The 27,837-nt window shown below is 44.3% G+C and overlaps 1 protein-coding gene across 25 annotated transcripts in view; it reads right to left on the reverse strand.

Moving 5' to 3' along the window:
* FARS2 (phenylalanyl-tRNA synthetase 2, mitochondrial) overlaps window positions 1-27,837 on the reverse strand; it is a 347,910-nt gene that overhangs the window by 119,166 nt on the left and 200,907 nt on the right. For 16 of the 25 annotated variants that reach the window (XR_014790242.1, XM_084850408.1, XM_084850399.1 and 13 more), the window contains one exon: window positions 19,715-19,866. Coding sequence is in view for 18 of the 25 variants with exons in the window: in XM_084850408.1 (XP_084706534.1) it covers window positions 19,715-19,866 (152 nt within the window). In the remaining 7 variants the exon portion in view is untranslated. Of the gene's footprint in view, window positions 1-1,125; window positions 18,924-19,713; window positions 19,867-20,804; window positions 20,992-23,023; window positions 23,192-23,682; window positions 23,720-27,837 lie in introns of those variants that run through there. The other 9 variants (XR_014790248.1, XR_014790246.1, XR_014790247.1 and 6 more) reach the window with 9 other exon arrangements.

The raw sequence follows: 27,837 nt of genomic DNA on the forward strand, positions 1-27,837 counted from the left end.
GGGATAACTACAGACCAGTCAGTCTGACATCAATCCCTGGGAAAATTCTGGAGCAGATCATAAAGCAATCCATCTGGAAGCACCTTGACAACAATGCCGTGATTACTCGGATTACAACATGGATTTGTCAAAAACAAGTCCTGCCAGACAAATCTGATCTCATTTTTTGATCAAGTCACCTCCCTTGTAGACCGTGGGAATGCTGTAGACATCATATACCTCGACTTCAGCAAAGCTTTCGACAAAGTGCCCCATGATATCCTGATGAGCAAACTAGCTCGAAGTGGGCTAGATGAAACAACCATCCGGTGCATCCACAGTTGGCTACAGGATCGGACTCAAAGAGTGCTTATCAATGGGACCTTCTCAAGCTGGGGAGAGGTAACGAGTGGGGTACCGCAGGGCTCAGTCCTGGGCCCAGTGCTCTCCAATATTTTTATTAATGACTTGGAGGAGGAGGTGCAGGGAATGCTGATCAAATTTGCAGATGACACAAAATTGGGAGGGATAGCTAATACTTTGGAAGACAGAAACAAAATTCAAAGTGATCTGGATAGACTGGAGTGCTGGGCAGAAAACAACAGAATGGCATTTAATAGGGACAAATGCCAAGTTCTGCACCCAGGAAAAAGAAACCAAATGCACAGTTACAAGATGGGGGATACGTGGCTCAACCACACTACGAGCGAGAAGGATCTTGGAATTGTCGTCGATCACAAGCTGAATATGAGCCAACAATGTGATGTGGCTGCAAAAAAGGCAAATGCTATTTTGGGCTGCATTCATAGAAGCATCGCTTCCAAATCCCAGGAAGTACTAGTTCCCCTCTACTCAGCACTCGTTAGGCCTCATCTGGAGTACTGTGTCCAGTTCTGGGCACCACACTTTAAGAAGGATGCAGACAAACTGGAGAGGGTTCAAAGGAGGGCAACAAAGATGATCAGGGGACTGGAAACAAAGCCCTATGAAGAGAGACTGAAAGAACTGGGCATGTTTAGCCTTGAGAAGAGAAGACTGAGGGGAGATATGATAGCACTCTTCAAGTACTTGAAAGGTTGTCACAGAGAAGAAGGCCAGGATCTCTTCTCGATCATCCCAGAGTGCAGGACACGGAATAATGGGCTCAAGTTACAGGAAGCCAGATTCCGACTGAACATCAGGAAAAACTTCCTGAGTGTCAGAGCAATACGGCAATGGAACCAATTACCTGGGGAGGTGGTGGGCTCTCCCACACTGGAGGCCTTCAAGACGAGGCTGGACAGCCATTTGTCAGGGATGCTCTGACTTGGATTCCTGCATTGAGCAGGGGGTTGGACTCGATGGCCTTGTAGGCCCCTTCCAACCCTACTATTCTATGATTCTATGATTCTATGATTCTTTTACAGGCAGCTGAGTGAAAATGGCTTACAAACAGACAAAGGGAAGTCATAAAAAAATAACATATAGACAGGAAGTAAATAAAGAGTTCTCATTTATGCTTCCACTTAAGAGGCAATACCCAATAAAGTAAAATGCAAAGGACTTAACATTGTCACAGAAGGGACAACACAAGTAATTTGAATGGCACTAAAGGGTTCAAGATATCACCTGGGAGAAAAGCATGCACACCAGAACAATTCTAAACTTAATTTGGCACAAAACTGATTACACTTTCACTATTCACTTGCATTAAACAAAAGCTGTCCTGTGAAGACCTACAATTAACATCACAGATTCAGGGGAGAAAGCATAAATATCCTGGTATGCATCACATATAATGCACAGAACTTGCACGTCATTCACAACAGCATTTCAGATTTTAAATCTTTTCAGTTTTTGATTTTTGGCCTCCATTTGAAAGGCACAGAGAACAAAAAGCAGCAGCATGGAAGTACTGCAGGCTGCCTACGGAAACATTTCCTACCCAACAACGTGAGGTGAGACACAATGGAGAAGCAATCCAACTGGGAATAAAACCACAACCGCTCTTCCAATCTCCCACATTGTAACATGACATTCTTAATGACTTTCCATCACAGTGACCTGAGGTTTTCTACTAACCACTGTATATTCACATCCATTCTGGGGAAAGGTTATTTTCTGCTCAGCCATCCTTGGTTCTTCACTTTTATGGTTTGAAAAGAATTACTGTTCCCAGGCTTAATTTGGGACACATCTTTCTTCTTGGGCTGAGGACTGGTGGCTAGAAACATGGGGCACTGAAGGAAGTCAAAATGATGTGCACAAACTCCCACAAAAATCCATTAGGAAAGTGATACATCACCAAAAAAAAAGCAATGACATCATCTGCAAGCCCGTCAGCCTTCCCTGTGAGTTTAGCTGCAATCCTCACAGTAAGACGGGGGGAAATGGATTTCCCCACCATCAATATATTGTTGTGAACCATCCCTGCTGTAATGTAAAGTATTTGGGGTTGGCTTCATCTTGAATGGGCATGTACGATCCATGAGCTTTACAAAAGACCTGCTCCTGGTAGAGATGAAAAGTGCTTGAATTGGTTTGTTGACTTTGAGATCAAATGTTTCTCCCTGGTACTGGGAAAAGAAATCCTTGGAAAATTTTGAGCTGGTGTGTGTATATTAAAAAGGTAAAGGTGTCCCCAACCAGTCGTGTCCGACTCTAGGGTGCAGTGCTCATCCCCGTTTCTAAGCCGAAGAGCCAGCGCTGTCCGAAGACACTTCCGTGGTCATGTGGCCAGCATGACTGAACACTGAGGTGCATGGAATGCTGTTACCTTTCCCACTGAGGCGGTACCTATTTATCTACTTGCAATTTCTTGCTTTCGAACATATGTGTGTAATATTATATATTACACACATTTAATAAACACATATACATACAGATATAGATCATCATAGTTGCCTGCATTTTTAGACTGTCCTTGAGGGCATGGCTATGGGGACTGGCGGCTCCAATTTTGGTGGGGCTGTAAATCCTTTCCAGGTTTCAGTCAGAACCAGCCAGAACTGTAAAGGAGCTATCCAAAATGATAAACATATTTGGGGGATAGGATTCAGCACCTTGGACAGCTCCTTTAGAGGTCTAGCTGGTTCTGACTGAAACCTGGAATGGATTCACAGCCCACCGAAACCGGAGCCACCATCCTCCACTGATGGAGACTGTCATGATGAGTGCCTGCACTTCAAAATTTACCACTACATAATTTTATACATCTCCATCAAGGTCAGAAGGCTAAATACCAGCATGCTTTCTCTGTAATCAGTGCAACGGAGGAGATCTGCCAGCCAAATCTTCATTGTTGGTGATGACCATTGGTGTTCATTGTCGGGTGGAGGGGTAGAGAACGGAAGGGACCCCTGCTGTACCTGAGGGTTAGCTTTGCTTTTTGATTCCCCAGGGCAGTGTTACTCAATCCTTTTGAGCTTTAGCCCCCACCACCCATCTAAGCTCTCTTTAATTTAGATTCTGGACACACACACGTGCACGCGCACACACACAAATTTGGCATCAGCCCTTCAACACATGAACACATCGTTACATGTGCACAGCCTATTCCTGCCATGTGGATCTGTGGATTCAACACTGACATTAGGAAAGGAACAAAAGGGTTTCTCTCTACCGGCCTCCTTAAAACGACATGCAGGTAAATATTAGAAGCAAGCAACAGCTCTTCCTGGGTTCCCTTTTAAGGTCAGCATCTGCTGGTGGAGCACAGTCACACACACACACACACACACACACACACACTCCTGAATGAAATGGCAGTCAATCAGGATCTTCTGCTTAGGGATATTCAACCCCCTCAGTTTTCTTCTCCTTCTCTGGAATTTTCTTCCCCACCCCACCCCATCCATGCATTGTACTCTAAAGCTCCCTGGCCCTTTCCATGGAGGACACAGTAGTGGCTGCAATGTCAAACCCTAGTTTATAGGATGGAAACCTTAATTCACCTCTGGATTCACACCCTCTCAGGAACTTACACATGTTCTCACACACACACGGGATGCCAGAGAGTTTAAGAACCTAGGTCCTGGAGTCCATTTTCAGTGAACTGAACAGCATGCTGGAAGCCTCAACAGCCTTGCTTCCTCCATTTTCTTTTCATATGCAATCTCCAAGTGGAGGATAAATATGGATACTGTCTTTAGATAAAAGCAAAGGTGCACAATCTGCCCCAGGCTTTTTGCAAGGGGGAGGTTGGACGTGTTCATTCAGCGCCTCTGATCCATGCAAGCCACAGAGGTGCTCATGCTGAGCCCAACTGCAGATGGAGGGATGGGGAATGGCAAGCTCTAGAGCTAGCCTGAGACATTCCAGTGCCTGAGGCAGAAAATCCAAAACCCGCCCCCTCCTGGTGGTTAAAAAGAAAAACAAAACTAAATAATTAATTTGTTTCCTTTACATAAGCCTTCATTTGCCTTCCAGATTTTTGGACTACAACTCCCATCAGCCCAACTAGCATGGCAATTGTCAGTGATGATGGGAACTGTAGTCTAAACATCTAGAGGTTTAGACATGATACCACATGATACCACCTGAGATGGGCCACTTCACTCTGCCTAATGGTAGGTCCATTTCTGTCAGGCTGGGCTTGTGCAATGCTGTCTATGAACACCATAGAGGATGCCTGTACATGAAATCCTTCACCGTACTGTGTGTCCTTTTCATTCAGGCATTTCCTGTTAAGCATTCAACTGCCAAACCAGGCACAGAGGCGGCTCCCTTTGCTATGCATAGGGACAGTTGTAGCCTTGCTGCCAAGTCTCTATTGCTATTACAAAGCCTGAGAATCCCTGCCATAATGTACTCGGGGAGATAAAGAACAGCATAACTTTATTTTGCAGAACAAAAGTTGCACTGACCCTCTCTTTCAAATGCTTCAGATATTATCTTTTTTAAATGATGTCCCCCTAGGGTCTCTGAGAACTCAAAAGGACAGTGGTGTTTTCCAACACACTTCACAGGAAGTGTCTTAGGAGTTAAGTGTTGTGATTTATTAAGTGCTTTTAGTAGGCAGCAGTCCGGTGGAGAGGGTCTAAACACAGCACTATCACACACTGGCTACCAGGAAGAGGGCCTTCCCTGCTGTGGCACCCAGGGTGTGGAATGAGCTCCCTAGAGAGGCTTACCGGGCACCTACATTGTACTTCTGGTGCCAAGTGAAGACCTTTTTATTCTCCCAGTATTTTAGCATATTAGCTTCCTAGTCTTTTATCTTTGGTGTTTTAAATCAGTATTTTAAATCTGTGCATTGCTGCTAGGTTTTATTCCGGTTATAACGTTATGTTGTGGTTTTAAGCTTTCATATTTATATTGTTTTATGCTGTGCTTTGTGGTTTTAATTTTTGTGGACCACCCAGAGAGCTTTGGCTATTGGGCGGTATAGAAATAAATAAATAAATAAATAAATCACTTTGAACAGAGGGCTTGCAAGCTCCTGTGCCCCCAACCACCTCCCTCGTCTTTCCTCCTCCCCTTTCGATTACCCTGGCATTCTCCCTCTTGTAGCTGATAATTATGAGGGTGTGAAAGTTTAAAAGCACTAACGTAGAGATGAACATGTGTACGAAACACTGGAGCTGTGAAAACACTTTGTAAATAGACATTAAACAGTATTCTCTGAAGGGATTCAACATCAGCTATTCTTAAAAGACTTCAGAAATCCACCGTGGCAAGCTGTGAGAGGAGAGGAAAGGAATGTGCTTCTGGGCCTGTTATCGATCTTTGAACTAGATATCGGTTTCCGTATCTGTAAAAAATCTGCTTCCATTCCCTCCTCCAATGTTAAGCTTCCCCATGCAATGTACAATGCAACAGCATCATCTGTCTCCGTGAAAAGCTGCCCAGATGCTTTCTCAACAACAGCTTCACCTTACAGGCACCCACTTGAAGCCCCACAGTTCTTCCTGAGCACATTAAAGGGACATCCGGAGTTGTACCTTGGGAGGCAGGGTGTGGTGTCAGTGACTCATTGTTATCTGAACATTAAAGAACATTCTTTTCAAGGAGGGTAGGCTAATCAATGACGGAGCATATGTCTTGTGAGAATCATGCTGCAGGCCACATTTCCAGCATCTTAGATTGCAGACTTCCATGCGAGTTTGAGCCCTCTTGCCATCAGTAATTGACAGGACTAGATGAACCGTTGGTACCTCCTTCAGTGGGTAAATCTAATGGGTAAAACTGTTGAAGGGGCTTTCTGCCGCAAGACTACCCAGAGAGCTACCTCTTCTGACAAACTTCTGCTTCCACACCTCAACCTTGACCTCACTCCTGTACACAAGGAACATCTCATGACAGGGCCATTCTTTCTACATCAGGGGGAAACAGATGCACCTCTGGAAGCTCAAATCTCCTGAGTTTATACAGATGCTCTATAGGAACTGCTGAGCCTCCCTGCCTTTCCTGGCTAACTCCCTCTCAGACTTAGAGCAGGTTTAAGGAGATAACATGTGGGTCAGCTCAGCTGTCCCCATTGCTCAGACAGTCAGCTGAAGTGCACCATCCACTGCAATAACAGCAGGGTTCTTGCACGCTGGTCACACCTTTGCAGCTATGAAGCACTGGTCCATTTAGTAGACATGCCCTGCTTTCCTCAAGTTAAATGCTACTGGGAAGACAGCAGGCAACCAATAAACCATCACGGGGTGTAATTCCACAGAAAATATATTTTCTGATAACCAGTGGTCCCATGTTCTTCCTCGTATGGTGTGTGTATGTGTTTGTGTATCTGTGTTTATGTGTGCACAAACTGCACACAGACTGCCTGGAGAAGGGTCACTGCTCAGTGGCTAAGCACATGCTTGGCACACAGAAGGTCTCGGGTTCAATCCACGGCATCTCCAGGATGGGCTGCAAAAGACTCCAAAGGCCTGGACAGCCACTATATATAAATAGTCTAGAAATATATTGCAGTAGGACATTTCCCTATTCCTGTTTATATGATCAAGAGTCGAAAGTACTGGAAGAGTATTTTGTTGCTAAATAGGAGTCTTTTCTTGGTAAGTCCTCAGGGGTTTCTCAGGGGCTGTTACACTCTATCAGCTAAATATGAATTTTTATATATGTACCAATAATAAAACAGAATATTAAGCCCATTGATCATTACAATAGTCATAACAGTCAATCACACACATACATGCTTAGGCAAGTGTTTTTCCTTGTTTGTTTCTTAAGGTGGTCATTTAACATTACAGATTAAAATTTTCCAACCTGGGGGGCATTGATTACTCACATACAAGAGTTGACCTCAAAAGTACATCTAACTGCAAATGTAATGTCAGGCCAGCTATTTTATTTTTATGGTAGTAATTTAGGACTAAATTTATGGAAATGACTGGGTAGCCTTTGCTCGGATTTAAGATCTAAGTTACAAATAACTTTTCAATTTCCCTCCCCTGTAATCTCAGTGTATGTTTTATTAGAGTCAGAGCACACATGATCCCACTGCCCCCACATTCACAAGGGGAAAAATATTAAAAGAAAAATACTTTTTTATGGGCGTTGCCAATGTTGTGCCCTTTTTGTCTTTTCAGTCTGAGATTATGGTTGTCTCTGCTGATGTTGGAATTTCTAGTCCTTTTGTAAATTGGTGTTTTATGATGATTGTTTTGTTTAATGTATTATCATGGGTTTTCTTTTATATTGTTATATTTTACTGTTATAAGCCACTTTAAGTTCTTTTTGGAAAAGGTGGGATACCAGTTTTTAAAACAAATAAACAAAAAAGGATGGTGGGAAGGAAGTGCTTAACCGTGTCTCTGCCCACCGATGCGCCTCAACGTAAGAACATCAGAAGAGCCATGCTGGATCAGACCAAAAGTCCATCTAGTCCAGCATTCTGTTCACACAGTGGTTGACCAGGAACCCACAAGCAGGGCATGAGCGCAACAGCACCCTCCCACCCATGTCCCCAGCAACTGGTGTACATAGGCTCACTGCCTCTGGTACTAGAGGTAGTACATAGCCATCAAGACAAGTAGACACTGATAGGATTTTCCTCCAGAAATTTGTCCAACCTCCTTTTAAAGCCATCCAAATTGGTGGCCATCACTACATCCTGTGGTAGCAAATTCCATAGTTTAACTATGTGCTGTGTGAAGAACCTCTCGCTCTTGGCCATCCCAACTCCCTGGCTTATTTCCAGCCAGAGTCTGTGGGAACAACAGCTGGGAAATTACCTGGGCAGAGAGGTAGTAGGAAAAAATTGGCAGCCAGAGGAAACACTGAGTATTCCCTCCTGCCTGTCAATTCTCCCGTAAATGTTTCCCTCCCCCGCCCCCCACACACACACACTGGGAAGGATCCAATGGTGTACTACCATAGCGCTACTGATGATCAACACTTGCACAATGTCAAGAGCGCTTGCTAGCACAACAGGCTTCCAGGGAAACCAGCTTTGCTAGAAACCTCTGTTGACTTTGCGCAAGCATTTGTTTCCACTAGCGCAATCTCAATAGCACTAGTGACAGTGAACTGTTGGATCTTTCCCATTAGCGTAACAAGGCAAAGTTGTGTTTGGGAATCTCATGTATGGCATCTGTTTTTGGTTGACTGCACACTAGTAAGTCGGGCCAACACTTTCCAACTTCAGAAAGAGCAGTTGGAAAAAGTCAGGTTGCTTACCTGTAACTGGAGTTCTTCGAGTGGTCATCTGTGCATTCACACATATTGGCTCTGCGCCTGCATGGAGCCTCAATTCGGGAAACTTCTATAGCTGAGGAATTTTGGCAGGAACCCCTCCCCCACCATCGCACTGCACATATTCCAGCAGGGTTCCCTCTCAATCCCTCAGTTCCAAGGAGACCGCCAATTGTGGCCTCCTAACACCGAGGAACTCCAGTACCAAAACCAAGATGATCTTGATACTGAAGCAGGGATGGTGGGTGGGTTGTGTGAATGCACAGATGACCACTCAAAGAACTCCAGTTACAGGTAAGCAACCTGACTTTCTTCTTTGTGGTCCCTGTGCATCACATATATGGGCGAATAACAAGCTTACGTACCCGGAGGTGGGTCGGTGTCCTCATCGAAGAACCTCTGACAACACCATCCAGCCGAAGTCGCAATCCTTCTGGACCTGAATGTCGAGATGGTAAAGCTTGACAAATGTGGAAGGAGTGGACCAGGTTACAGCCCGACAGACATTCGGTATTGACACCCCTCTCTGAAAGGCCACTGATGTTGCTATCGCTCTGGTTGAGTGGGCCCTCACTAGACCAGATAACTCCAAGCCATGTAGTTCATAAGAGAGCTTAATAGCTTGAACTACCCAAGAAGCTATGCACTGGGATGAGACTGGGAGTCCCTTCTTAGATCCCCCATAACAGATGAACAAGCGCTGGGATTTACGAAATGATTCCGCCTTCCCTTTATAGATGCCAGAGCTCTGCGAACATCCAAAGTGTGCAGCGTCTTCTCGATTACTGTTACAGGCTAGGCAAAAAAGGCAGGAAGAACAATATCCCAAGCCAAGTGAAAACTTGAAACCACTTTAGGTAAGAAAGCAATACCAAGCTGAAGTTTGTCCCTATGAAATCACAGGTAAGGATCGTCCACTCGCAGGGCACATAGCTCTCCAAAGCATCGTGCTGACATGATGGCTAGAATGCTACCTTTATCGAGAGAAGATGCAAATCTGTGGTAGCAAGTGACTCAATGTTTTTTTGGTAAGTACATGCAGTACTATAGACACGTTCTGTGTCGGTACGAGAGGATTAACAGGAGGAACAAGATTGTTAACTCCCCTCAGAAACTGATGGATCAAAGGATGTGAGGAAACCAAGGAAACATTGTGAACAAGCTAGGAAGCCGAAAAGGCTGCAACATAAACCCTCAGAGAAGAACTTTGGAGTCCTTGCTTATGAAGCAAAAATAAAACTTCAGAATATCCTGCATAGTACAACGGACAGGATCGAAGTAATTGTCCCTAGCTTAAAGAGTAAAATGTGTCCATTTACTTACATAGGATTTTCCTGTAGCAGGTTCCCTAGCTGCCTCTAGAACAGACTGAAGTGATGCAGGTAAGTCTATCCGGTCTACCGCCAGATTCACCACACTGTGAGGTGTAAGGTAGGTAAGTCTGGATGTGTCACCTTGTCTCTGTCCCTGGATAGCAGTGCTGGTGTTGACAGGAGTCAAAGATAATCCTCTCTGGACCACTGCAGGAGCTTGGCACACCAAGGCTGCCTGGGCTACCACGGTGCAATCAGGATGCCCGCTGCTCTGTCTTTCTCCAGTTTCGTAACAACTCAGGTGAGAAGAGGAAATGGTGGAAACATGTAGAGGAGACTTCCCCTCCGATTCCTGGCAAAAGCATCTCCAAGAGACCACACACCTCTGCCCGCTCAGCTGCAGAAATAAAGGAATGCTGCATTCTCCTCCGATGTGAAGAGGTCCAAGGATGGGCAACCCCACCGGTGGACAGGCAGTTGCAGACGCTTGGATTGAGCTCCCATTCATGGGAGAGTGGAAAGGTGTGGCACAGATGGTTGGCCAAGATGTTGTCTTTGCCCGCAATATGAATTGTCATAAAGGTGATGTCCTGTGCGATGCACCATTTGAAGATTTGTATTGTCAGTCGAATCAATGGCATCGGCTGAGCCCCCCTTGTTTGTTGAGGTGGAATACCACTGTGGTGTTGTCGGATGTGATTTGGATGCGACGACCACGAAGGACTACTTTGAAAGCCCTCAAGGCTTTGTCGACTGCAAGCAGCTCCAAGACATTGATGTGGCTGTCCGCCTCTGCCTTCGACCAGATCCCTTGCACTTTGAAGTGTTTGCAGTGAGCACCCCAACCTAACATCGAGGCATCTGTTGTGTCTGACAGCACTGGTGTGGGAAGTTGAAAAGGCAGACCTCTTAAGAGTGGGGACGTCACCGTCCACCATTGAAATGAAGCCCGGACTGCAGAGGTAAGCTGTAGTCTGACTCTCTGGGAGTCTTGCTGCAGGTCAAATATCCTGATAAACCAGTTCTGCAATGTCCTCATGTGGAGGTGGGCATACAGGACCACTGCAGTTGTAGCTGCCATCAGTCCTAGTAGTTTCTGTACCATGTAGGCTCATACAGTACGGCAGGCTAATGATGCAAGCTCCATTACCACCTGTGCTTGATCCCGAGGAAGAAATGCACGACCTACTTGGGAATTTATGGAGACCCTGATGAACTGGACAACTTGGGATGGCACTAAGAATGATTTTTCTGTGTTCACAAACAAACCGAAGCCTTCTAACAGTTCCAGCGTAATTCGGACACTTTCCTGCAGATGGGTCCTTGATTGAACAACTAGGAGCCAATCGTTGATGTAAGGATAGATCTGGACTCCTCGAAGCCTGAGATGGGCACACACCATGGCCATGCATGTTGTGAATGCTGTAGCGAGCCTGAACGGCAGCACCCTAAAATGGTAGGCAAGACCATTGACTGAGAAGCAGAGAAAATGCTGGCTGAACTCCTCTATTGCGATATGAAAGTATGCACCTTTCAGATTGATGGTCGCGAACCAATCTCCCATCTGCAGCAAGGGTAGGATCAAAGTCAATGTGGCCATTCTGAACTTCCTGGGTGGAATGAACAGATTGACCCCTCTGAGATCCAGAACTGGGCAAAGCCTGCTGTCCTTTTTGGGCACCGCAAAGTATCGGGAGTAGAAGCCCTTGTGCGCCTCCATTGGAAGGACTGGTTTGATTGCTCCCTTCGAAAGAAGTTCATCTACCTCTTCGAGAAGTAGTGGACATGACAGCACTGATGTAATGCCTGAGAAAGGGGGAAGAGTGTCAAACTCAATTCTGTAACCTCAACGAATAATAGCAAGGACACACAATTCTGTTGTTATTCTCTGCCATGATGGAAAAAAGGCTGCAAGGCAGGAGTGGAAAGGGGGAAGATGATCCTGGAGAAGAGGCAGTTCCAGAGGACAGTTAAATATGTTGCTTCTTCATAAAGTCAGGCCTCTTATGAGAAGACTGGAAATGTGATGTTGAAGCAAACTGGCGTTCCTGTTGGAAATCTTGTTGCTGTCGCACCACTTGATCCTGATGAGGTTGGGATTGAGTGAAAGTTGACTGTCGATACCACCGTCATTGTCTAAAAGGCAGTGGAGCCTGCGAGAGACCCATCTTCCTTGCCGTGTTCTTGGCCTTTGAGTAGTGTTCATGGCCTCATCAGTCTTGGAGTTAAATAAACCTTCACCATCACAGGGGAGGTCTTCGATACGGGAACGTGCTTCCTGTGCAAGGCCATCCAACCTCAACCAGGCATGTCTGTGAAGCAGATAGCCCCTACCATAGCTTTGGCATCACAATTAGCTTGGTGTCTGGCAGTGTTAATGTGTTGCCTCGCTACCTTTGTGGCCTCTGATTGAAAAACCTACACCAGTTCATGTTGATCATCTGGTAGGTAGTCGCAGAGGGAGCCAATTTTTTCCCATAGAAAAAGCTGATACCGAGCCATAGTCACTTGATAATTTGTAACCCATAGTCCAAAGGAAGCAGAGAAGAAGATACGCCTTCCCATCAAATCTAGTCTCCTGCCTTCCTTGTCCACCGGGGAAGAATGCACCCGATGAGACCTGCCCTGCGATGACTCCACAATGACTGAATTGGGTGGAGGATGGGTGAATAAAAACTTTGCATCCTTCTCCTGGATTCTATACATGGTCTCTAACCATTTAGAGGTCGGAGTCACAGAGGACAGTGCCTTCCAAGAGAGTTGTACCATCTGTAATAAAGTTGGAAGAAATGGAATGGCAACTGGAGTGGCCGAATCGGTGTGGAGGACATTGAACACCAAGTCCTTAACTCTCTCCATGATGCGGAGTCTCAAGACCCAGCCACTGGGCCATTCTATGAAATGACCCATATCCACCGAGGGGGACCTGGGAGCCCACAGTGACATCAGGTGATGACAGTGACAACACAATGGATGAGACCGAAGCTGAGTCAGACTGGTTATCTTCCCTTGGGGAGCAGGAAGAAACCCTCTGAGTTTCCTGGTCATCAGGCTTTGGGGACTCAGCTTGGGGTAGTGGAGAAAGAGCTTTGCCTCTCTCTGGGCTCTGTGTAGCCAATGTTTCCAGAGCGAATTGGTGAGACATCCGTAAAGGACATCTTGGAGTAAATGCTGGCAATCCAAAAGGAGGTGCCCGTACCAGAGGCGGCAGAGGCAGCGATGGCATAACCATCTCCTGTGGTGGTGGCCGAGTTAAAGCAGCCGACAGATAGGCGCCACGGCCAAGTCGATAATCACCGGAGTAAACGTAATGTTCATAAGGATACTGCTGAGGTTGATAATAGTTCCAATCATCCCATTCATAACAACGTGGTGGAGGACAAGACCAATCCAATCCTCTTTCCCAATCCAAGTGAGGGGAACGAGATCTGTCTCTGTACTGAGGCTGCAGAAACTCCAGTGGCTGCTTGCCCCTTCGGGAGTAAGTGGAGTAAGCCGAAAGCGGGGAAAGGTCTCCACGTTGAGTATGTGTTTGCTCAAACCCAACATCTCCTCAATCTTGAGTCAGTCTCAAGTCTCTAAGCTCCCCTTCTGACATGGAAGGCATTGGCGGTACCGTGGTTGGTATCAAAGGCGCCGAAACCATTGGAAGTGGCTCCGGCAGCCAAGCTGGAGTTCCAGGTTGGGAAGTAAGCTATTTTGACTCCTTCCCCTTCTTCTTATTCTTGTGGACTTTGGATGAGTGAGAAGATCTCACCTTTTTCGACAACTTTTTAGCGAGAGAAACTGCCAAGGAGTGGCCCAGGGTTGGAGGGTCAGAACGGCCTGTGGTTAGAGCCGGAGCTGACTGGGCAGGCAAATTCACCGACTTCTCAGAAACATCTTTTTGAGGAGCCTTATCTGCGCCCTCAGGCCAACTTCCAGGCTGATCTGAGATCGATGCCATGGGATTTTTAGGGGTGTCTGCCACTTTCAGAGCCTTTTCCCACAGGATCGCTTTAACTTTATCCGTGCAAGTTTTTCTCGCCTGCTTACTAAATGACATACAATTATGGCAGGCCTCCACGATATGACCTTCACCCAGGCAAAGAAGGCACAAGGAGTACCTGTCCATGGGATGCAATTTTCTCCCACAACGCATGCACTTTTGGAAAGGGGCCTTAACAGCCCAAAGGCACCACGCCCAAAGGTGCCACGCGATCAAAGACCGAAACAAAAGTAACTAAAACGCCAAAACAGTCAAAGAGGGAAAGAGTGGAGAAAGAAGAAAGAAAAAAAACCAGTATTATTTTCTCCTCAGCCAAAGCCTATTGAGAAGTCCTTTCAATCGAGTGCTACCACAATGGCGGTCTCCTTGGAAGTGAGGAACTGAGTGGGAACCCCACTGGAATATGCACAGTGGGATGGTAGGGGAGAGATTCCCGCCAAAATTCCTCAGCTATAGAAGTTTCCCAAATCGAGGCTTCGCACAGGCACAGAGCCCATATGTGTGATGCACAGAGACCACAAAGAAGAAATACACGTATCATCCATAAGAGACAGCTTTTTCATTAAAGGATATAGCTTTCCCCTGTGATATGTGAATGCCTCTGACAACATTCTCCTCATCGTCTCATTCTTTCCCTAAAGGTGATTGCAGGACATATATTCTTGGATGCAGACATCACCATGGGAATTAGGATATTTAACAAACACTACAGTAAACAGCTGACTCCTGTGGAAGCTTGAGTAAAATGGGCAGCACACAGCTGTCGCCTATCATCTACCTCTTCAAACTGTACCCTTCCTTACAAGCACATTTGGAACTTCTCCAATCAAAAGCCAAGCACACATACCAACCCCTTCCCCCTGGAAACAGACTGGTTTGGTTCACACTCCTTCAGTATCATTATCTGGGTCTCTGTGTGTGCTATGGAAGTGAGATGGTATGGAGGAGAAGGTAGATGTAGGCAAAGGTAGCTCCACCCCTCCCTCTGAGGTTGAGAAGACATGGGCTAACTGTCACCACTCTATGAAGGGGAAAGGAAGAGGCTAAGAGCCAACTGCCATGCCCCCAGGGGCCAAAATCCTCATATAAAATTTTAAGCAGAAGCAGTAATACTAATAAATCATATGGCTCAAAAAGCTTCGCTTCAGAATAAGATTATGGGATTCCTAACTTACTACATGGGTGCCTGTTCAGCTCTCTTCTTTTTCCTTTCTCCCACTTTTCCTGCCAATCATACACAATTCTTCTTGTCCTTATACCCAGTGGTGTTTTTCCACAGTTTCTCTCTCATTAGCCCATTCTTTCCTCAATGTACTCTATAATCTGACCTTTCTACATGATCTGTCCAGTGCCGGCCAAGTCCCCTGCTGCCTGCCCACATCTCTGCTGTTATCTCCAATTGGAGATAACAGTGGGGATTCCTCCATGGAATAAGCCCTGCCCCCTGAAAGGACCGGAGGAGATCCCATGGGCCAGATGCGGAACCTCTGTGGGCGGGATTAGGCCCACAGGACGGAGATTCCCCATCCCTCCTTTTGGCCATTATCTCCATATAATGCCCCTGACTCTGGGGTCCCGCTTTGCATGCCAGTGCCTACTCTGTCCCATTCCTTCAGCACAGGGACAGCCCTAAACTAGCTGCCAGCAACTGGCACCCTAAGCAAACCATGCAATCAGCGCCCCCACCCCCAAGCGCAGATCTAGGTGGAGGTTTTGGGTAAACTGGGAAATATGTTACCCCTATTTTCCATTTAATGAAGAGGCAACCCCCACCCCCTGCATCTTTGGAAGCAGAAATATTATCATTTATAATAAAATGCGCCCAAAATGCATACACACACACACACAGCACTGTATCGGCACAGAAGGTCTGCAAACAAACAAAGGAGACGAGCCTGGAGGAAGAGTCCTTGGGAGAAGGGCCCAGTTGCATCCTCAGGGCGACATGGCCAACAAGGCACCGCCAGCTCCTGGGCTCAGTCATCTGAGGGCAAAGGAAGCAGCTGCTCTTGGGGGGCCTCTCACTCCCTACCTCCAACTGGGAGCAGCAGCACAGCAGACGGACATCCTGCATTGCCCTAGGGAGGACCTGGTCCCATAGGTGGGCAGGCGAGTGGGCTGACCTGGCCCCACTATCCCAGTCAGTCCCTTGCTCACCCCCGCAGCCTCGGTCATATTCCCTCTGTACGTGCATGGCAATTGAAATAATGACATCTTTATTATTTTATTTGTATTTTCCCCCTTGAATTTGGCACCCCACTTAATTTGGTGCCCTAGGCAACAGCATAGTTTGCCTATACGGACGGGTTGCCCCTGCTCCAGCACCACACCTCTTGGCTTCCTTTGCCTCAGCTCCCCTGTCTTCTGGACCTCTTCGCACAACTTTCAGCTGACCCTTCCTCCCTTGTTCTTGCTCTTCTTCCCAGGCCTGCGTGATGGTTTTTCTTGGGCCAAACTGACATTTCAATTGCCACACAAAATGCTGCAAGCTGCTGCCTTTGAGCTCTGTTCCTGAGCGGTTAGGATATTCATGAACATCCCAAGGCATCAAAGGAATTCAACTCTCACTGTCCGCAATCCCTATAGATGTTAGCATAATTTCCTGCCCCCTTTAAAACTGGGTCGACTGACTGGGCCCACATTTGAACCTGAAACATACAATGATTCCCCAAATGTACGTATCATAGTTTTCAAGAGAATAATCCATTTTCATGGAAACGAGTGGATGGAGCAGGCCCATACTTGAGCTGTAAACACAGAAAGATCTCCTGCATAGCAAGTGTCATGGCATAGCAAGTGTCTACCATAAAGTTCAAGGGAAAGATCACACTATAACCAATCAGAAAAGGCCAAATGTTTGTGTTAAACCAAAAGCCTCTCTTTATTCCTAGCTTGGCCAATTAGACTTACCTTTTTTTCTTTTCTTTTTCCTCTTTAGTAAAGGAGAGAGCACTTTTGTGCAAGAAAGGATACAGCTCATTAACAGAAAATACCTTATTCTCTGATGGCTGATGTCAAGCCATCTCTGTTCTTTTGGTGTCTGTGTTTCTGTATGAGAAGCTACTCACAGGACTTTGCTGGGTCAGCAGTTAAAAGTGATACCAAAGAATCCTTTTGCAAATGACTGTGTGCTCAGGATGAAGAACACCGCTGCGTGGGAAGTCTGGATTGATTAGGTTTCCCCTTTGTGTAATTCTAGCAGTACTGTTGCTCCATGATCATTCATTTCTTGGAAGGCAAAATTCAAGCAAGGTTTGGAAATGAATGAATGAATGAATGAATAAATAATTCCTCATCCGGGATGTTTACAAAAAAAAAATTAAGCATGACAAATGACAATCAGAAATTTGGGGGAGGAGAAAATGCAGCATCTAGAAATAAAATGCAAGGATCTCATATAAAACAGCTCTTTGGAGACATGATGACAAAAAGCTGTGAAGAGATGCAATTGCATTTAGCAGGCGATATTTGCCAACGTTTCCTACCCCTTCGCAAACTATGTAAATTGCAGGAGGAGACTGAGATCATTATATCCTAAAACCCATGGCATACCCAAGGCTTTTAAAATGCTAACGTATCTAACTAAATAACGATGGCTATTAGCTTTCCTTTCCCCAGTATTAATATTTGCTTTAGACAGTTACAAATGAGCAACTCAGCTTCCAGAAAGTAAACAAGCAAATCATTCAAATCTAAAAGGAGATTTCTCTGTTCACTCCATTCGCCCTTTTTTCTTTTCCTTTAAAGATGACGGCGATGCAGCAAAAAGCAACAAAATCAATTTTCTTGCTTACTGTCTCCCATGGCGCCTTTTCCAGGGTATTTTTAGTTGTTCTGATTAAAAATTTACTTCCTACATACCACTGACAGCACAGTTCATTTCTGGATTAGAGCTTTGTGTATTTCCTCCTACCTTCTTCTGTATCTTCCTTTACCTAACCGTAAAAAAGCAGTATTTTCAACTCAACTCAACTCTCAACTCAAGGCCCAGCTTCCTGCACTAGAAAAGGGAAATCTCAAACATACAGATATTCTGCTTTATTGTGAGTAACAAAAAGAAAATGAAATATGTCCCTAAGGAAAATGCATAAGAAGGTGGATTTGGGGTGAAGTTATGATGTAATGTCACATGTGATAACTTTTCTTTTATGTGATAATGTGCACATCTAACTTGCAGCCAAGGATATTTGGGACAGTGAGCAAGCGTGGATGGATGGAAGACCAAGGGGCAAAGTCCATGTTACAACCCAAGTCATGTAAAAAATTTCCAGTGATTGCAGCAGGTAGAGGTGCCTAAGAGTTCTCTCATCACCTATTTTTCCACTCCCCCACCACAAGCTGCTCATCCCATTGTCCATGGGGTCCCCATGTGCTTTTGCAAAAGTAAACATTCACCTGGAACCCTACAGAGGGAAAAACTTGAGGAAAAGTGTAAGTATCCTGCTCCACTCTCACTCCTCCACTCATAAACTGCCCCCTTCCAAAACTGCTTTTCATTTAGAAAAATCTGAAATATACAGATATTTTGTTGTACATTTGTTTCCATTTCTACAGAAATATCTATATCTATTTCTATCCAGAAATATCTCGGCATATTTAATTTTCTTTTTGTTATTCATAGTAAAGCCGGAACAACTATGAGGGTTTCATTACACCCAAGTAGTTTGCCTCTGAGGCTCAAATGTCTGATCAGCTGATCACTGAAAAGCACTGGGCAATTCATTTGTATCTCCTCTTAAACCTCACAAGGCTGCTATAAGAAAGATAAAATAAGGCAGGGATATATTTGGAAATTGTCAACTTTGGGCTGAGGGACTCAGTCTGGCTCACCTGAGGAGGCTGCATGACGTCGTTCCCAATGACAGCTGTTTGAGGTAAGCAAGTCACAAACACCCATTGGCCCACAACCATCAGCGAGGCGGTTTTCTCCATCCAATTATAGGCTTTTAAAAAAAAATGTTTGTGGATGTCTGCAGAAGAATCCTTTAAATGATATGAAGTGTGCTTGATGGAACAGCTTGCTGCACGGGAAAAGGTTGCCGTGAAGAACAATTTAAAGCTGGCCCCTTTTGGCAGACATTTCATCTGTATTGGCCCTGAGGCCCCAACATTTTGGATACAATCCACAGTCTACACACATGGCATCCACTTACATTATTGCCTTTCACAGATGTTTTCTGTAAATAGGATCTGTTCTGCCAGACTCCTGATAGCTGCTCAGGAAAAACGTAGAGTGCTCACTGGCCCTGGCCCATTTCCTCTTTGCCTCATGGCCCCTGTACTTGCCCATGAGCAGCTTCTATTCTCTAGTGCCCAATCTTCTTTCTTTCCTCCCTTTGCTCCTTGACCATCTTGTCGTTGACGTGACTCCACCAATTCCAGTACATTTTCTGCTACACCCGTCCTAATCCTGTCCACTCCTCAAGCGAATATTTCTTCCTTTCAACTTGCTCTTCCTGATTATCTCCAGCATATAATATCCCTCTCCATTTCGCCCATCCATGCAAGGGCCATTTTTAAATACTATTAAAATTATTATTATTATTATTATTATTATTATTATTATTCCTTTTGGTCTGGCAGACCCACAATTTGTCTCCAGTCCGACAAAGTCTGGACACAATATGCCTTTTTGGCAAGATAGTGCATACTTCTAGACCCTTTTCATCATAAGCATCTGACAGTGAAAGAATCTATTTGAACATTATTATGCATATTATGCACATTCTTCTTACTTTTGTTGCCTTTATTTTGTTAACCTTGTTTCAAAATAAAATAAACTTTCATGACTGAAAGAATCTATCTGACTTACTTTGGATGTGTGTATTCATCGATGAGGTTGACTTTTTCTACCACGTCTCCTCCAGTGGTTCGGACTAAATCATAGAAGTCATTTCTGGAGTATTTTCCAGGAGGTAGCCAAAAAGAGATATCGTTGAACACAGGAGGATATTTGCTGAAAGGCTAAACAACAACAACATTTGTTATTTATGGAAACTGCTCCACAGTGAGCTATGCAAGAACGTAATATAGTTAGCAGTTTCAAATTCTGTGGTAATTGCATTGGATATTATCTAGAAAAATGAAACAGGAAATAAAATAGCTCTTGAGCCACACCTATTTCGACCACAACTCAGGTTAGTTCACGCCCTTACATGTTGTTTGAGAGCCCTTCTTACATAAAGATTTGCAATGGCCATGGTACTCACAAGTTCTTTTTTTTTTTTTAATGGCCCTCAGTTTAAAAGTATTTTAAGGATTTTATGCAATTGTTGATGAAACAAAACATAGGGGAAAAGTTCAGGGCTCAGACACTATCTCCAAAGAGCTTGCTTTTAAAACTGATGAATATCCATACATGTGTATGCACCGGCCTTGGGCTGCTAAGGTTTGGAGGTGTCGATAAAGTGACAAGCCAGATCCAGGTTTATTTACAAGGAGGCTTTACTGAGTACTTACAGCACACAGGCATACCCAATGGTTGGATCAGACAGCTTCTCTGAACCCAGAGCCATGGGGCATGATGGGTTTTATACTATACATGTTAGCAGTGAGGCAGCATAACAGGTGCAAGGGTTAATTAGCATTCATCTGCAACTTTCCCAGCATAGACTAACAGTGCTTGGTAACATATTTGGCAGAAACAAGACTATCAGAATATTCCCAGCACAGTCACCTGTAGCTTTAAGATCAACAGAGCTTCACTTCTCAGGCTCATCCTAGGCCATGATAAGATAAACGATACCAGATTAGCATGGAATGTGCTGAGGCAGTCATATAGACCTTTGACTCATCTTACAAGCCAAGGAGCCCACTTGCAAGGAAACTGCACTTAATAATGAACCAAAGCAGAGAGCATTGTGGATCTCTAAGCCTCTCTCAACTACTGTTAGCTTACTTACAGGCCTGGGGCCTTACAACATGGAAACTTTATGGGCAGGTCAGTCATTCACACATCTTTCCTAGAAAAGGTTCCATCGTATTTCCTCCCTGTCTGGGAAATTCTGCAGTCCCGTGTAACGTATCAAAAGATACACTTTTAGAAGTGTATCTGTGAACTCTTAAAGTTGTAACACAAATGGCCATGATCTGAAAAAAAAGGGGGGAGTTACATGCATGGGAGAGAGGAAATCAAATGACAGCTAGAGCTTTGCTTGTTGATTGTACTGCAGTAGCCCACCCCCACCTTCACCCCCACCCAATCACAGTGAGGACAATCCTTTATATCGTACTCTGCATTGGCTTCATAATGAAGTCACAAAATCAATTCAGGAGGAGTACAGGAAAAACTGCCTCTATCCTGAATTGGCTTTATGATGTCATCAGGAAACCAAATCTAATTGCCTTCAAGTGTCAGGGATGAGTCCAAGCCCCTTAAGATGTCTGACAGCTCCAATTCTGAATCAGAGTTGGAACAGCTAGATCAGAGCCCAGGATAGAGACCTTCCTTAGACAGCCAAGATAATGGGAGAGTTTCCTTCGAAAGCCTTGACAAACGGCCCAGGCTGAGTCCCTGCCCCCTCCCTTCACCATGATAGCTCAAGTTTCGGAGGAGGAGGAGGAAGAGGGGTGACTTGAGAGATGCTAGGGTGCGTCACAAAGCAAAGCAGGAAAATTTAGGGACAGGGCTCAGACACTCCACCAGGACAGCCACTCTTGGAAGCCCACATAGGAGGCAGCCACCCTAAGGGAGGGGCATCACTGTGAAGCAAGTTTGGCCATGAGGTTCACATCCAAACTGTCAGAAACTTCACTACCCTCCAGTTCCTCTGATTAGAGATTGTAGATGAGTTGTTTAGGACCTGGGGCAGTCTGAGAGTTCCCTTGAATCTGCATTTATTTCTAGCAAAATAAAGTTGTATTAGCCTGAAGCTTTGTCTCCTTGTGATGTTGATTGTGAAGGGGAAGGTCAATCCATTTCTGACATCAAGCATCATCACACTCACATAAAGATTGCCAAATGGATGAGATTACAGAAAAAGAGAGAAAAACAAGGTGGGGGAAGGAGGAATTAAATGAATATAAAGGGCAAACAGCAATGAACACATTCAAAAAAGGTATTTTTGGTTGGGACAGTTTGGGGAGGCCTCTCTCTCTCTCTCTCTCTCTCTCACACACACACACACACACACACACAGAGTGGTTGCACAGAAATGTTCACAAGCAAATATTTGGTGCAACCTTAGTTCAAAAATTCTCCAAGACCCTTAATGAACTTCTTTTATGCAAAGCTGGAATCAGACAACACTCCTTACTAAATTTTAAAAACAATTCCAACATTTGTTTTCCATACTTCCACAAGTGCACTTAACCTGAACTAGGGCCATACTACCCAAATCCCAAGTTTCTCTCATAATATATTTGCACAGGAGATTCAATGGGCAGGAGGTGAGTGCTTGCCTTCTCCTACCCTCTGATTCTCCCCTACAGATGCCCCCCCCTCGCTTTTCTTTTTTAATTTTTTTTTCACCCACTAGGGGAAATAGCCAGGAAGAAAAGGGGAAAGGTAGGGGGGAACTGGCAACCAGTCTCCTGCAAAAGCTCCACCCAAATCCGGCATTCACATCAAGACATGTTTGCTGGTATAACATGTAGTTTTGCCTTTGAATCAGGGCCAGGGAATCTCCAGATGTTGTTGGACTATACCTCCTATCATCCCTCACCACTGGCCTGGGGCTGATGGGAGTTGGAGTCAACATTTGGAGGGCCAAAGTTTCCTTACGCCTGCCTTAAATATATTGCCAAGTGATCCACAGATGTTTCAAGAGTAAACACTTGTCTTCACTTTGTTCCCCCCCCCCGCCCCCACAGCAGCTGATGTGTATTCTGACTAATATAATATATTATCTCAATAAGAAAATGTATTTTATGCCTGGAAAATGTTTTATGACAGAATAGTGAAATCCTAAGTGAATACCTGATAAAGCAATAAACCTGTAAGAAGGGTAAATTTACAGTGCAGTGATTTATACAGATCTGGCTGCACATGACGCAAACACTTTAATGAATATCTGATAAGGAATACTGTGGGAGTTTTAAATTAACAACCCCACAGCGATTCCAATTGTGAATCACAAATGATTATCCAACTTGTTACATGAATAAACTTGTCAAATAAATTCATCGCCTGTATAGCAATTGCAAAACTCACCCCTCGATAAAGCCATCACATGGGTGCTCTTGATGAAATAGCAGTGTCCATGAATGATGCTTCCTCTGTTACACCAGCGCCACAGTTGCATGTTAAAGAGCCTCTATAGATAACGTATGGTCACAAAGCTCATGTGGACTAGGTGATTTATATGATCAGAATAATAAAGCAGTGGTATGATTAGGGCTGTATTTTTATGGCAAAAAGTTATCTATTTCACTGTACACATTTGCATGCCTCAAAGTGTGTGTTGACCCTAAACTATTTCATGTTTACATATACAAGATGTATACATCACATACACACACAGAACAATTTCCATTCCCTTGCTTTATTTGTTTATAAAGTAATTTTTATCCCACCCGTCGCCGACCACCACCACATGGCCCTCAAGGCAGATCACAATCACAATGTAAAATGTAATACCATTAATAAAATAAATAAAATGAAACAGGAAGCTAAAGAAAAAAAAGAGCCAATCAAACAGGGGCGGGAAACCTCTTTTAGTCTGAGGGCCAAAGTCGATTTTGGAGAAGCTGTCAGGGGCCACATTCCAGTGATGGCACGGTGGAAGGCAAAGGGGGCAGGTTCACAGGCAAAAGGGGTGGGGCTCAAAATACGAAACATACCAGGATATTGTAGCCCTGTGCCTGAGGTTCCCCAGCTCTGGAATAAAACATAACAACATCAGAAGAGCCATGCTGGATCCGACCAAGAGTCCATCTAGTCCAGCATTCTGTTCAAACCAGCTGTTGACCAGGAACCCACAAGCAGGGCATGAGCGCAACAGCACCCTCTCACCCATGTTCCCCAGCAACTGGTGTACATAGGCTCACTGCCTTTGGTACTGGAGGTAGCACATAGCCATCAAGACGAGTAGCCTTTCCTCCAGAAATAGGCCTTTCCTCCAGAAATTTGTCCAACTCCCTTTCAAAGCCATCCAAACTGGTGGCCATCACTACATCCTGTGGTAGTGAATTCCATAGTTTAACTATGCACTATGTGAAGAAATCCTTCCTTTTATCTGTCCTGTTAACTTGAAGTAGGCATGTGAGAGAAATCCACAGATTCAAATGACTTCGGATTTCTATGAATCCAACCTGCAGATTCCACAGTGGAGTCACATGGATTCTGCAGTGGAATAGCAGACAGCTTTTTAAAATTTTGGTGGGGATTTGTGCAAATGCGCATTTGCGCTAATGTGCATTTGCATAAGTGGAATAAAATTATCGTAATACCCCAAAGAAATGAGTGGAAGACAGAATGAAAGAGGCCTGACAATCCATGAAACACAGATAGAATGGATTTAACAAAATCCATACATCCCTAACTCCCAGCAGGGGGATTATATCAAGCCAAAGGCTTGGCAAAAAACAGAAGTCTTAGAGAAAAATGTTCTACAATCTGGAATTTTAAAAACAAGCCTATTCCAATTTTGCATTCTCGAGAATGCACAGCACATTGGGTCATGGGAATCAGAAAAAAACTGGCATCAATAAAACACAGCAGAGAATCCAGCTCAACAAGTGACAGACCAAATTGGCCTGTAACAGGAAGCCCAATGAAAGTCTGCAGCAGGCCATGCAAACTGCATAAAAATGAAAGAAAATGTTTATGCACTACAAACACAGAATCATTGCCAGTCATTCATATGTGGAGATTTCATTAGAAATGCATAATTTTTAAAGAGCTAGTACAGCATAGTGACTAACAGACTGAGCCATGAACCAGAAAGCTCCCAGTTCAAATCTTGCCACTAGCATCATCCTAGGATCAGGTGGAATATTTATTGTGTTTTTCTTGTCTTTTTCTCTGGCTATGTATATGAATAAGCACTGAAATTAATAGCTTCCTAGAGAGACAAAATGCATGCAGGATGTAAAACATGCCCATATTGAGCAATGCCAACACAAATATTGCTGATTTAAATTTATAGCACAGACCAAAACAAAAGCAACTCTCTCTTGCCGTTTGGCTTGATTAAGCAGAAAAATCCCACTATTTGCATAGAGCAGAAACGATTTTCTCTTCTGATTATTAAGATCCACCAATCTGGAGAAACATGACTCATGATACTACATTTATCTTATTATGCAAAACTTATTACAAAACCCAACAAATCTAGAAATATTGCAAAACCCAACAAACCCAGCATTTGTAAAAGCTTCTCTACCCCAGTGACAGAGCTACAATAATAGTTTTGAGAAGTCTCCAAGGCAACTTCTAACTGTAGTTTAACATATTTTTCCCCCCACAAGATGTAGCTTGTTTCACTGCGCTGGACATTGCTGTAGCTTAGTGAAAAATGAGCCTTTAGAGGCAATGGATAAGAAATGCCCAGGTTTCTGTAAGTCTCAACGTTAGGACAATTCTACAGCCTATGGCATCATAAATTCTATGTTCCCTAAGAGGTCATTCTCAAAGTCTTCAGATGCTCTGTTTAGCAACTGGTCTGAGCTTAGGATGCAGTGGCTGTGAATTACTAATTGGGACATCCATAATATCCACATACCATTTATTTCCTAGGAAATTTGTGCCACTGGGAAGCTACTGACCAGTATTTGCCTTAGGGTGGTCCCAGGGCCAGCAAGAGTAGGCATGGTCGGGTACCTGCCAAGGGCCCACACCCCAGCAGGGGCCCACTGACAAGAACCCCCTGGACTTGCTCCTCTCCACCATTGCAACCTGCTTGTTCACCTGCCTCTTGCTCCAGCCCAGAGAAGGATCAGTAAATGTTGGCCATAACAAAATACCAAAATCCATATCAGGGTAATAACTGGGACATCCCATGGAGACCATATTACACTGGTTTTAAAATCTTTACGTTGGCTGCCAGTTTGTTTCTGAGCAAAATATAATGTGCTCGTTCTTACTCTTAAAGCCTTACGTGGTCAACGTCCAAGGTACCTTAGGGAGCGCCTTCTCTCCTATGTCCCAGTCTGCCATCTAAGGTCCTCTGAGGGCTATCTGCTGTGGCTGCCTAATGTGAGATTGGCATCCACAGGCAAGAGGACCTTTTCCTTTGCCACCCCTCAGTTGTGGAATGACCTGCCGGTTGAAATGCGCCTGCTGACCCCCCCCTTTGACAGTTTTTAAGCAGGAATTAAAGACTGTTATTCTGGCAGGCCTTCCCCTTTTAGAACTCATGTTCCTTTTGCTGACTTTTGTATACTGTTGTTAAGCTGTGTTATTTTAAGCTGTGTTGTTCTATTGTTGGATTTTTGTTGTTGTTGTTTTTAGTTATATGTTTGTATATACTGTCCGTATGCTTTTATGTAAGTGGCTTTTAAATTTTGTATATTGTATTTTAATGTTTTAACTTTTGTTAACTGCTCAGAGAGCTTTGGCTGTGGGGTGCTACAGAAATATAATAAATAAAATAATAAACAAACAAACATTATTAGGCCAACCAAAAATAACAAAAAATGTGCAAGCTTTTGAGATCTTGAAATCTGTTCATCAGGCAAGATGTAACAAAAACAGGTTTGGGAGGGGAATATGGGAGGAAAAATAACTGAATTTATGGTGAAGTCACAGTGTCTGCATGTTCAGAATTCCAAGATGAAATGGGGGAGGACGGGTTTGCAGACATTCAAATATTACGAAGACCACCTGGTTTCCCTCTGTGGTCCCCTGATGAAAGGTGCCTGTGTGCTTCACCCAGGATGGAAACAATTCGGAGTAAAAGCTGGATTCTATTTTTACAAAAATAGGGAATCAACCCTTTTTCCCTTTCTTGCTCCCAGCAGCCCTAGGGGCAGCTCCAGGCCCAACCTATTACCATCACAGGACCTGCTGAAGCCTAATCTGAATGTTAGTGAGGGCAAGCCATCGCAGTGTTGGGAGGGAGGAGAGGACGGTTACGCCCCACTACAATGCTGTCCCTAAGTATGGCACTTTATTTCTCTTCTACGTTAATGGAAGCTATTCACTTATACAGGAGAAAGCACAGGGCTGCACCGGGAGACTATGAGCACTTTAGGAATTTGCTTGGTCTGCATTATAAGGCGTTCTCTCTAAATTTGCAACCTCCTGGGCTAATGCAAGTATCAGAACATAGTTCTTCTTTGGAATCCGCACCTGAACAAATTTTATGAGGTGGTCTGAGGACTGCCTTTTAAAAAACATTTCTCCCTTCCCTTCCCTTCCCTTCCCTTCCCTTCCCTTTTTTACAGGTAATAACCTTTCCAAGGGGCTACAAAGTCCAGCTGCTGGCACATTCAAAATGGGGGTGAAGATTGTAGCCCCAGTTTGAATGAGCACACTACCAGCAGCCTGATCCCTACTAGAGCGGAAACTCAATTGGAGTTGTGGTTATACCTGCTACCTGCCCCTGGTGATGCCAGGCCATTCAGAACCAAAACTTACTCCTACCTGTTGGTTCTCCGCGAAACTAGGTCGTGGACAAAAATCACATCTAATGAAAGGTTTGACTTGACAAACTGAGTTATTGGAACATTCAAAGTGTAGGTGTCTCTTAATGCCTTCATGATTTGTTTATAGGCTGTATGTTACTGGCATATCATTGTACTTTGGCCTTCACCTGTGTTTATAAAGCTGTACAGAGATTTTGTGTGTGCTCATATTTCATTATGTTCCAATTTGCAATTAATTCTGTTTAATTATTCTTAACATCTTTATATTAAAATAAAACTTTATAGTACATTGTTATAGAAGATAGCGTAATTCTTTTTTTAAAAAAGCTTTATAAATAAACTCCCAACTTTGAATTATGGTGAAAACTGATGTTATTCATAGAATCTGTGTGTCAAGAGCTTTCCAAT

Source organism: Heloderma suspectum, chromosome 4, assembly GCF_057233095.1.
Source record: "Heloderma suspectum isolate Gila_16-S chromosome 4, 16-S_ref, whole genome shotgun sequence".
Taxonomy (NCBI): Eukaryota; Metazoa; Chordata; class Lepidosauria; order Squamata; family Helodermatidae; genus Heloderma; species Heloderma suspectum.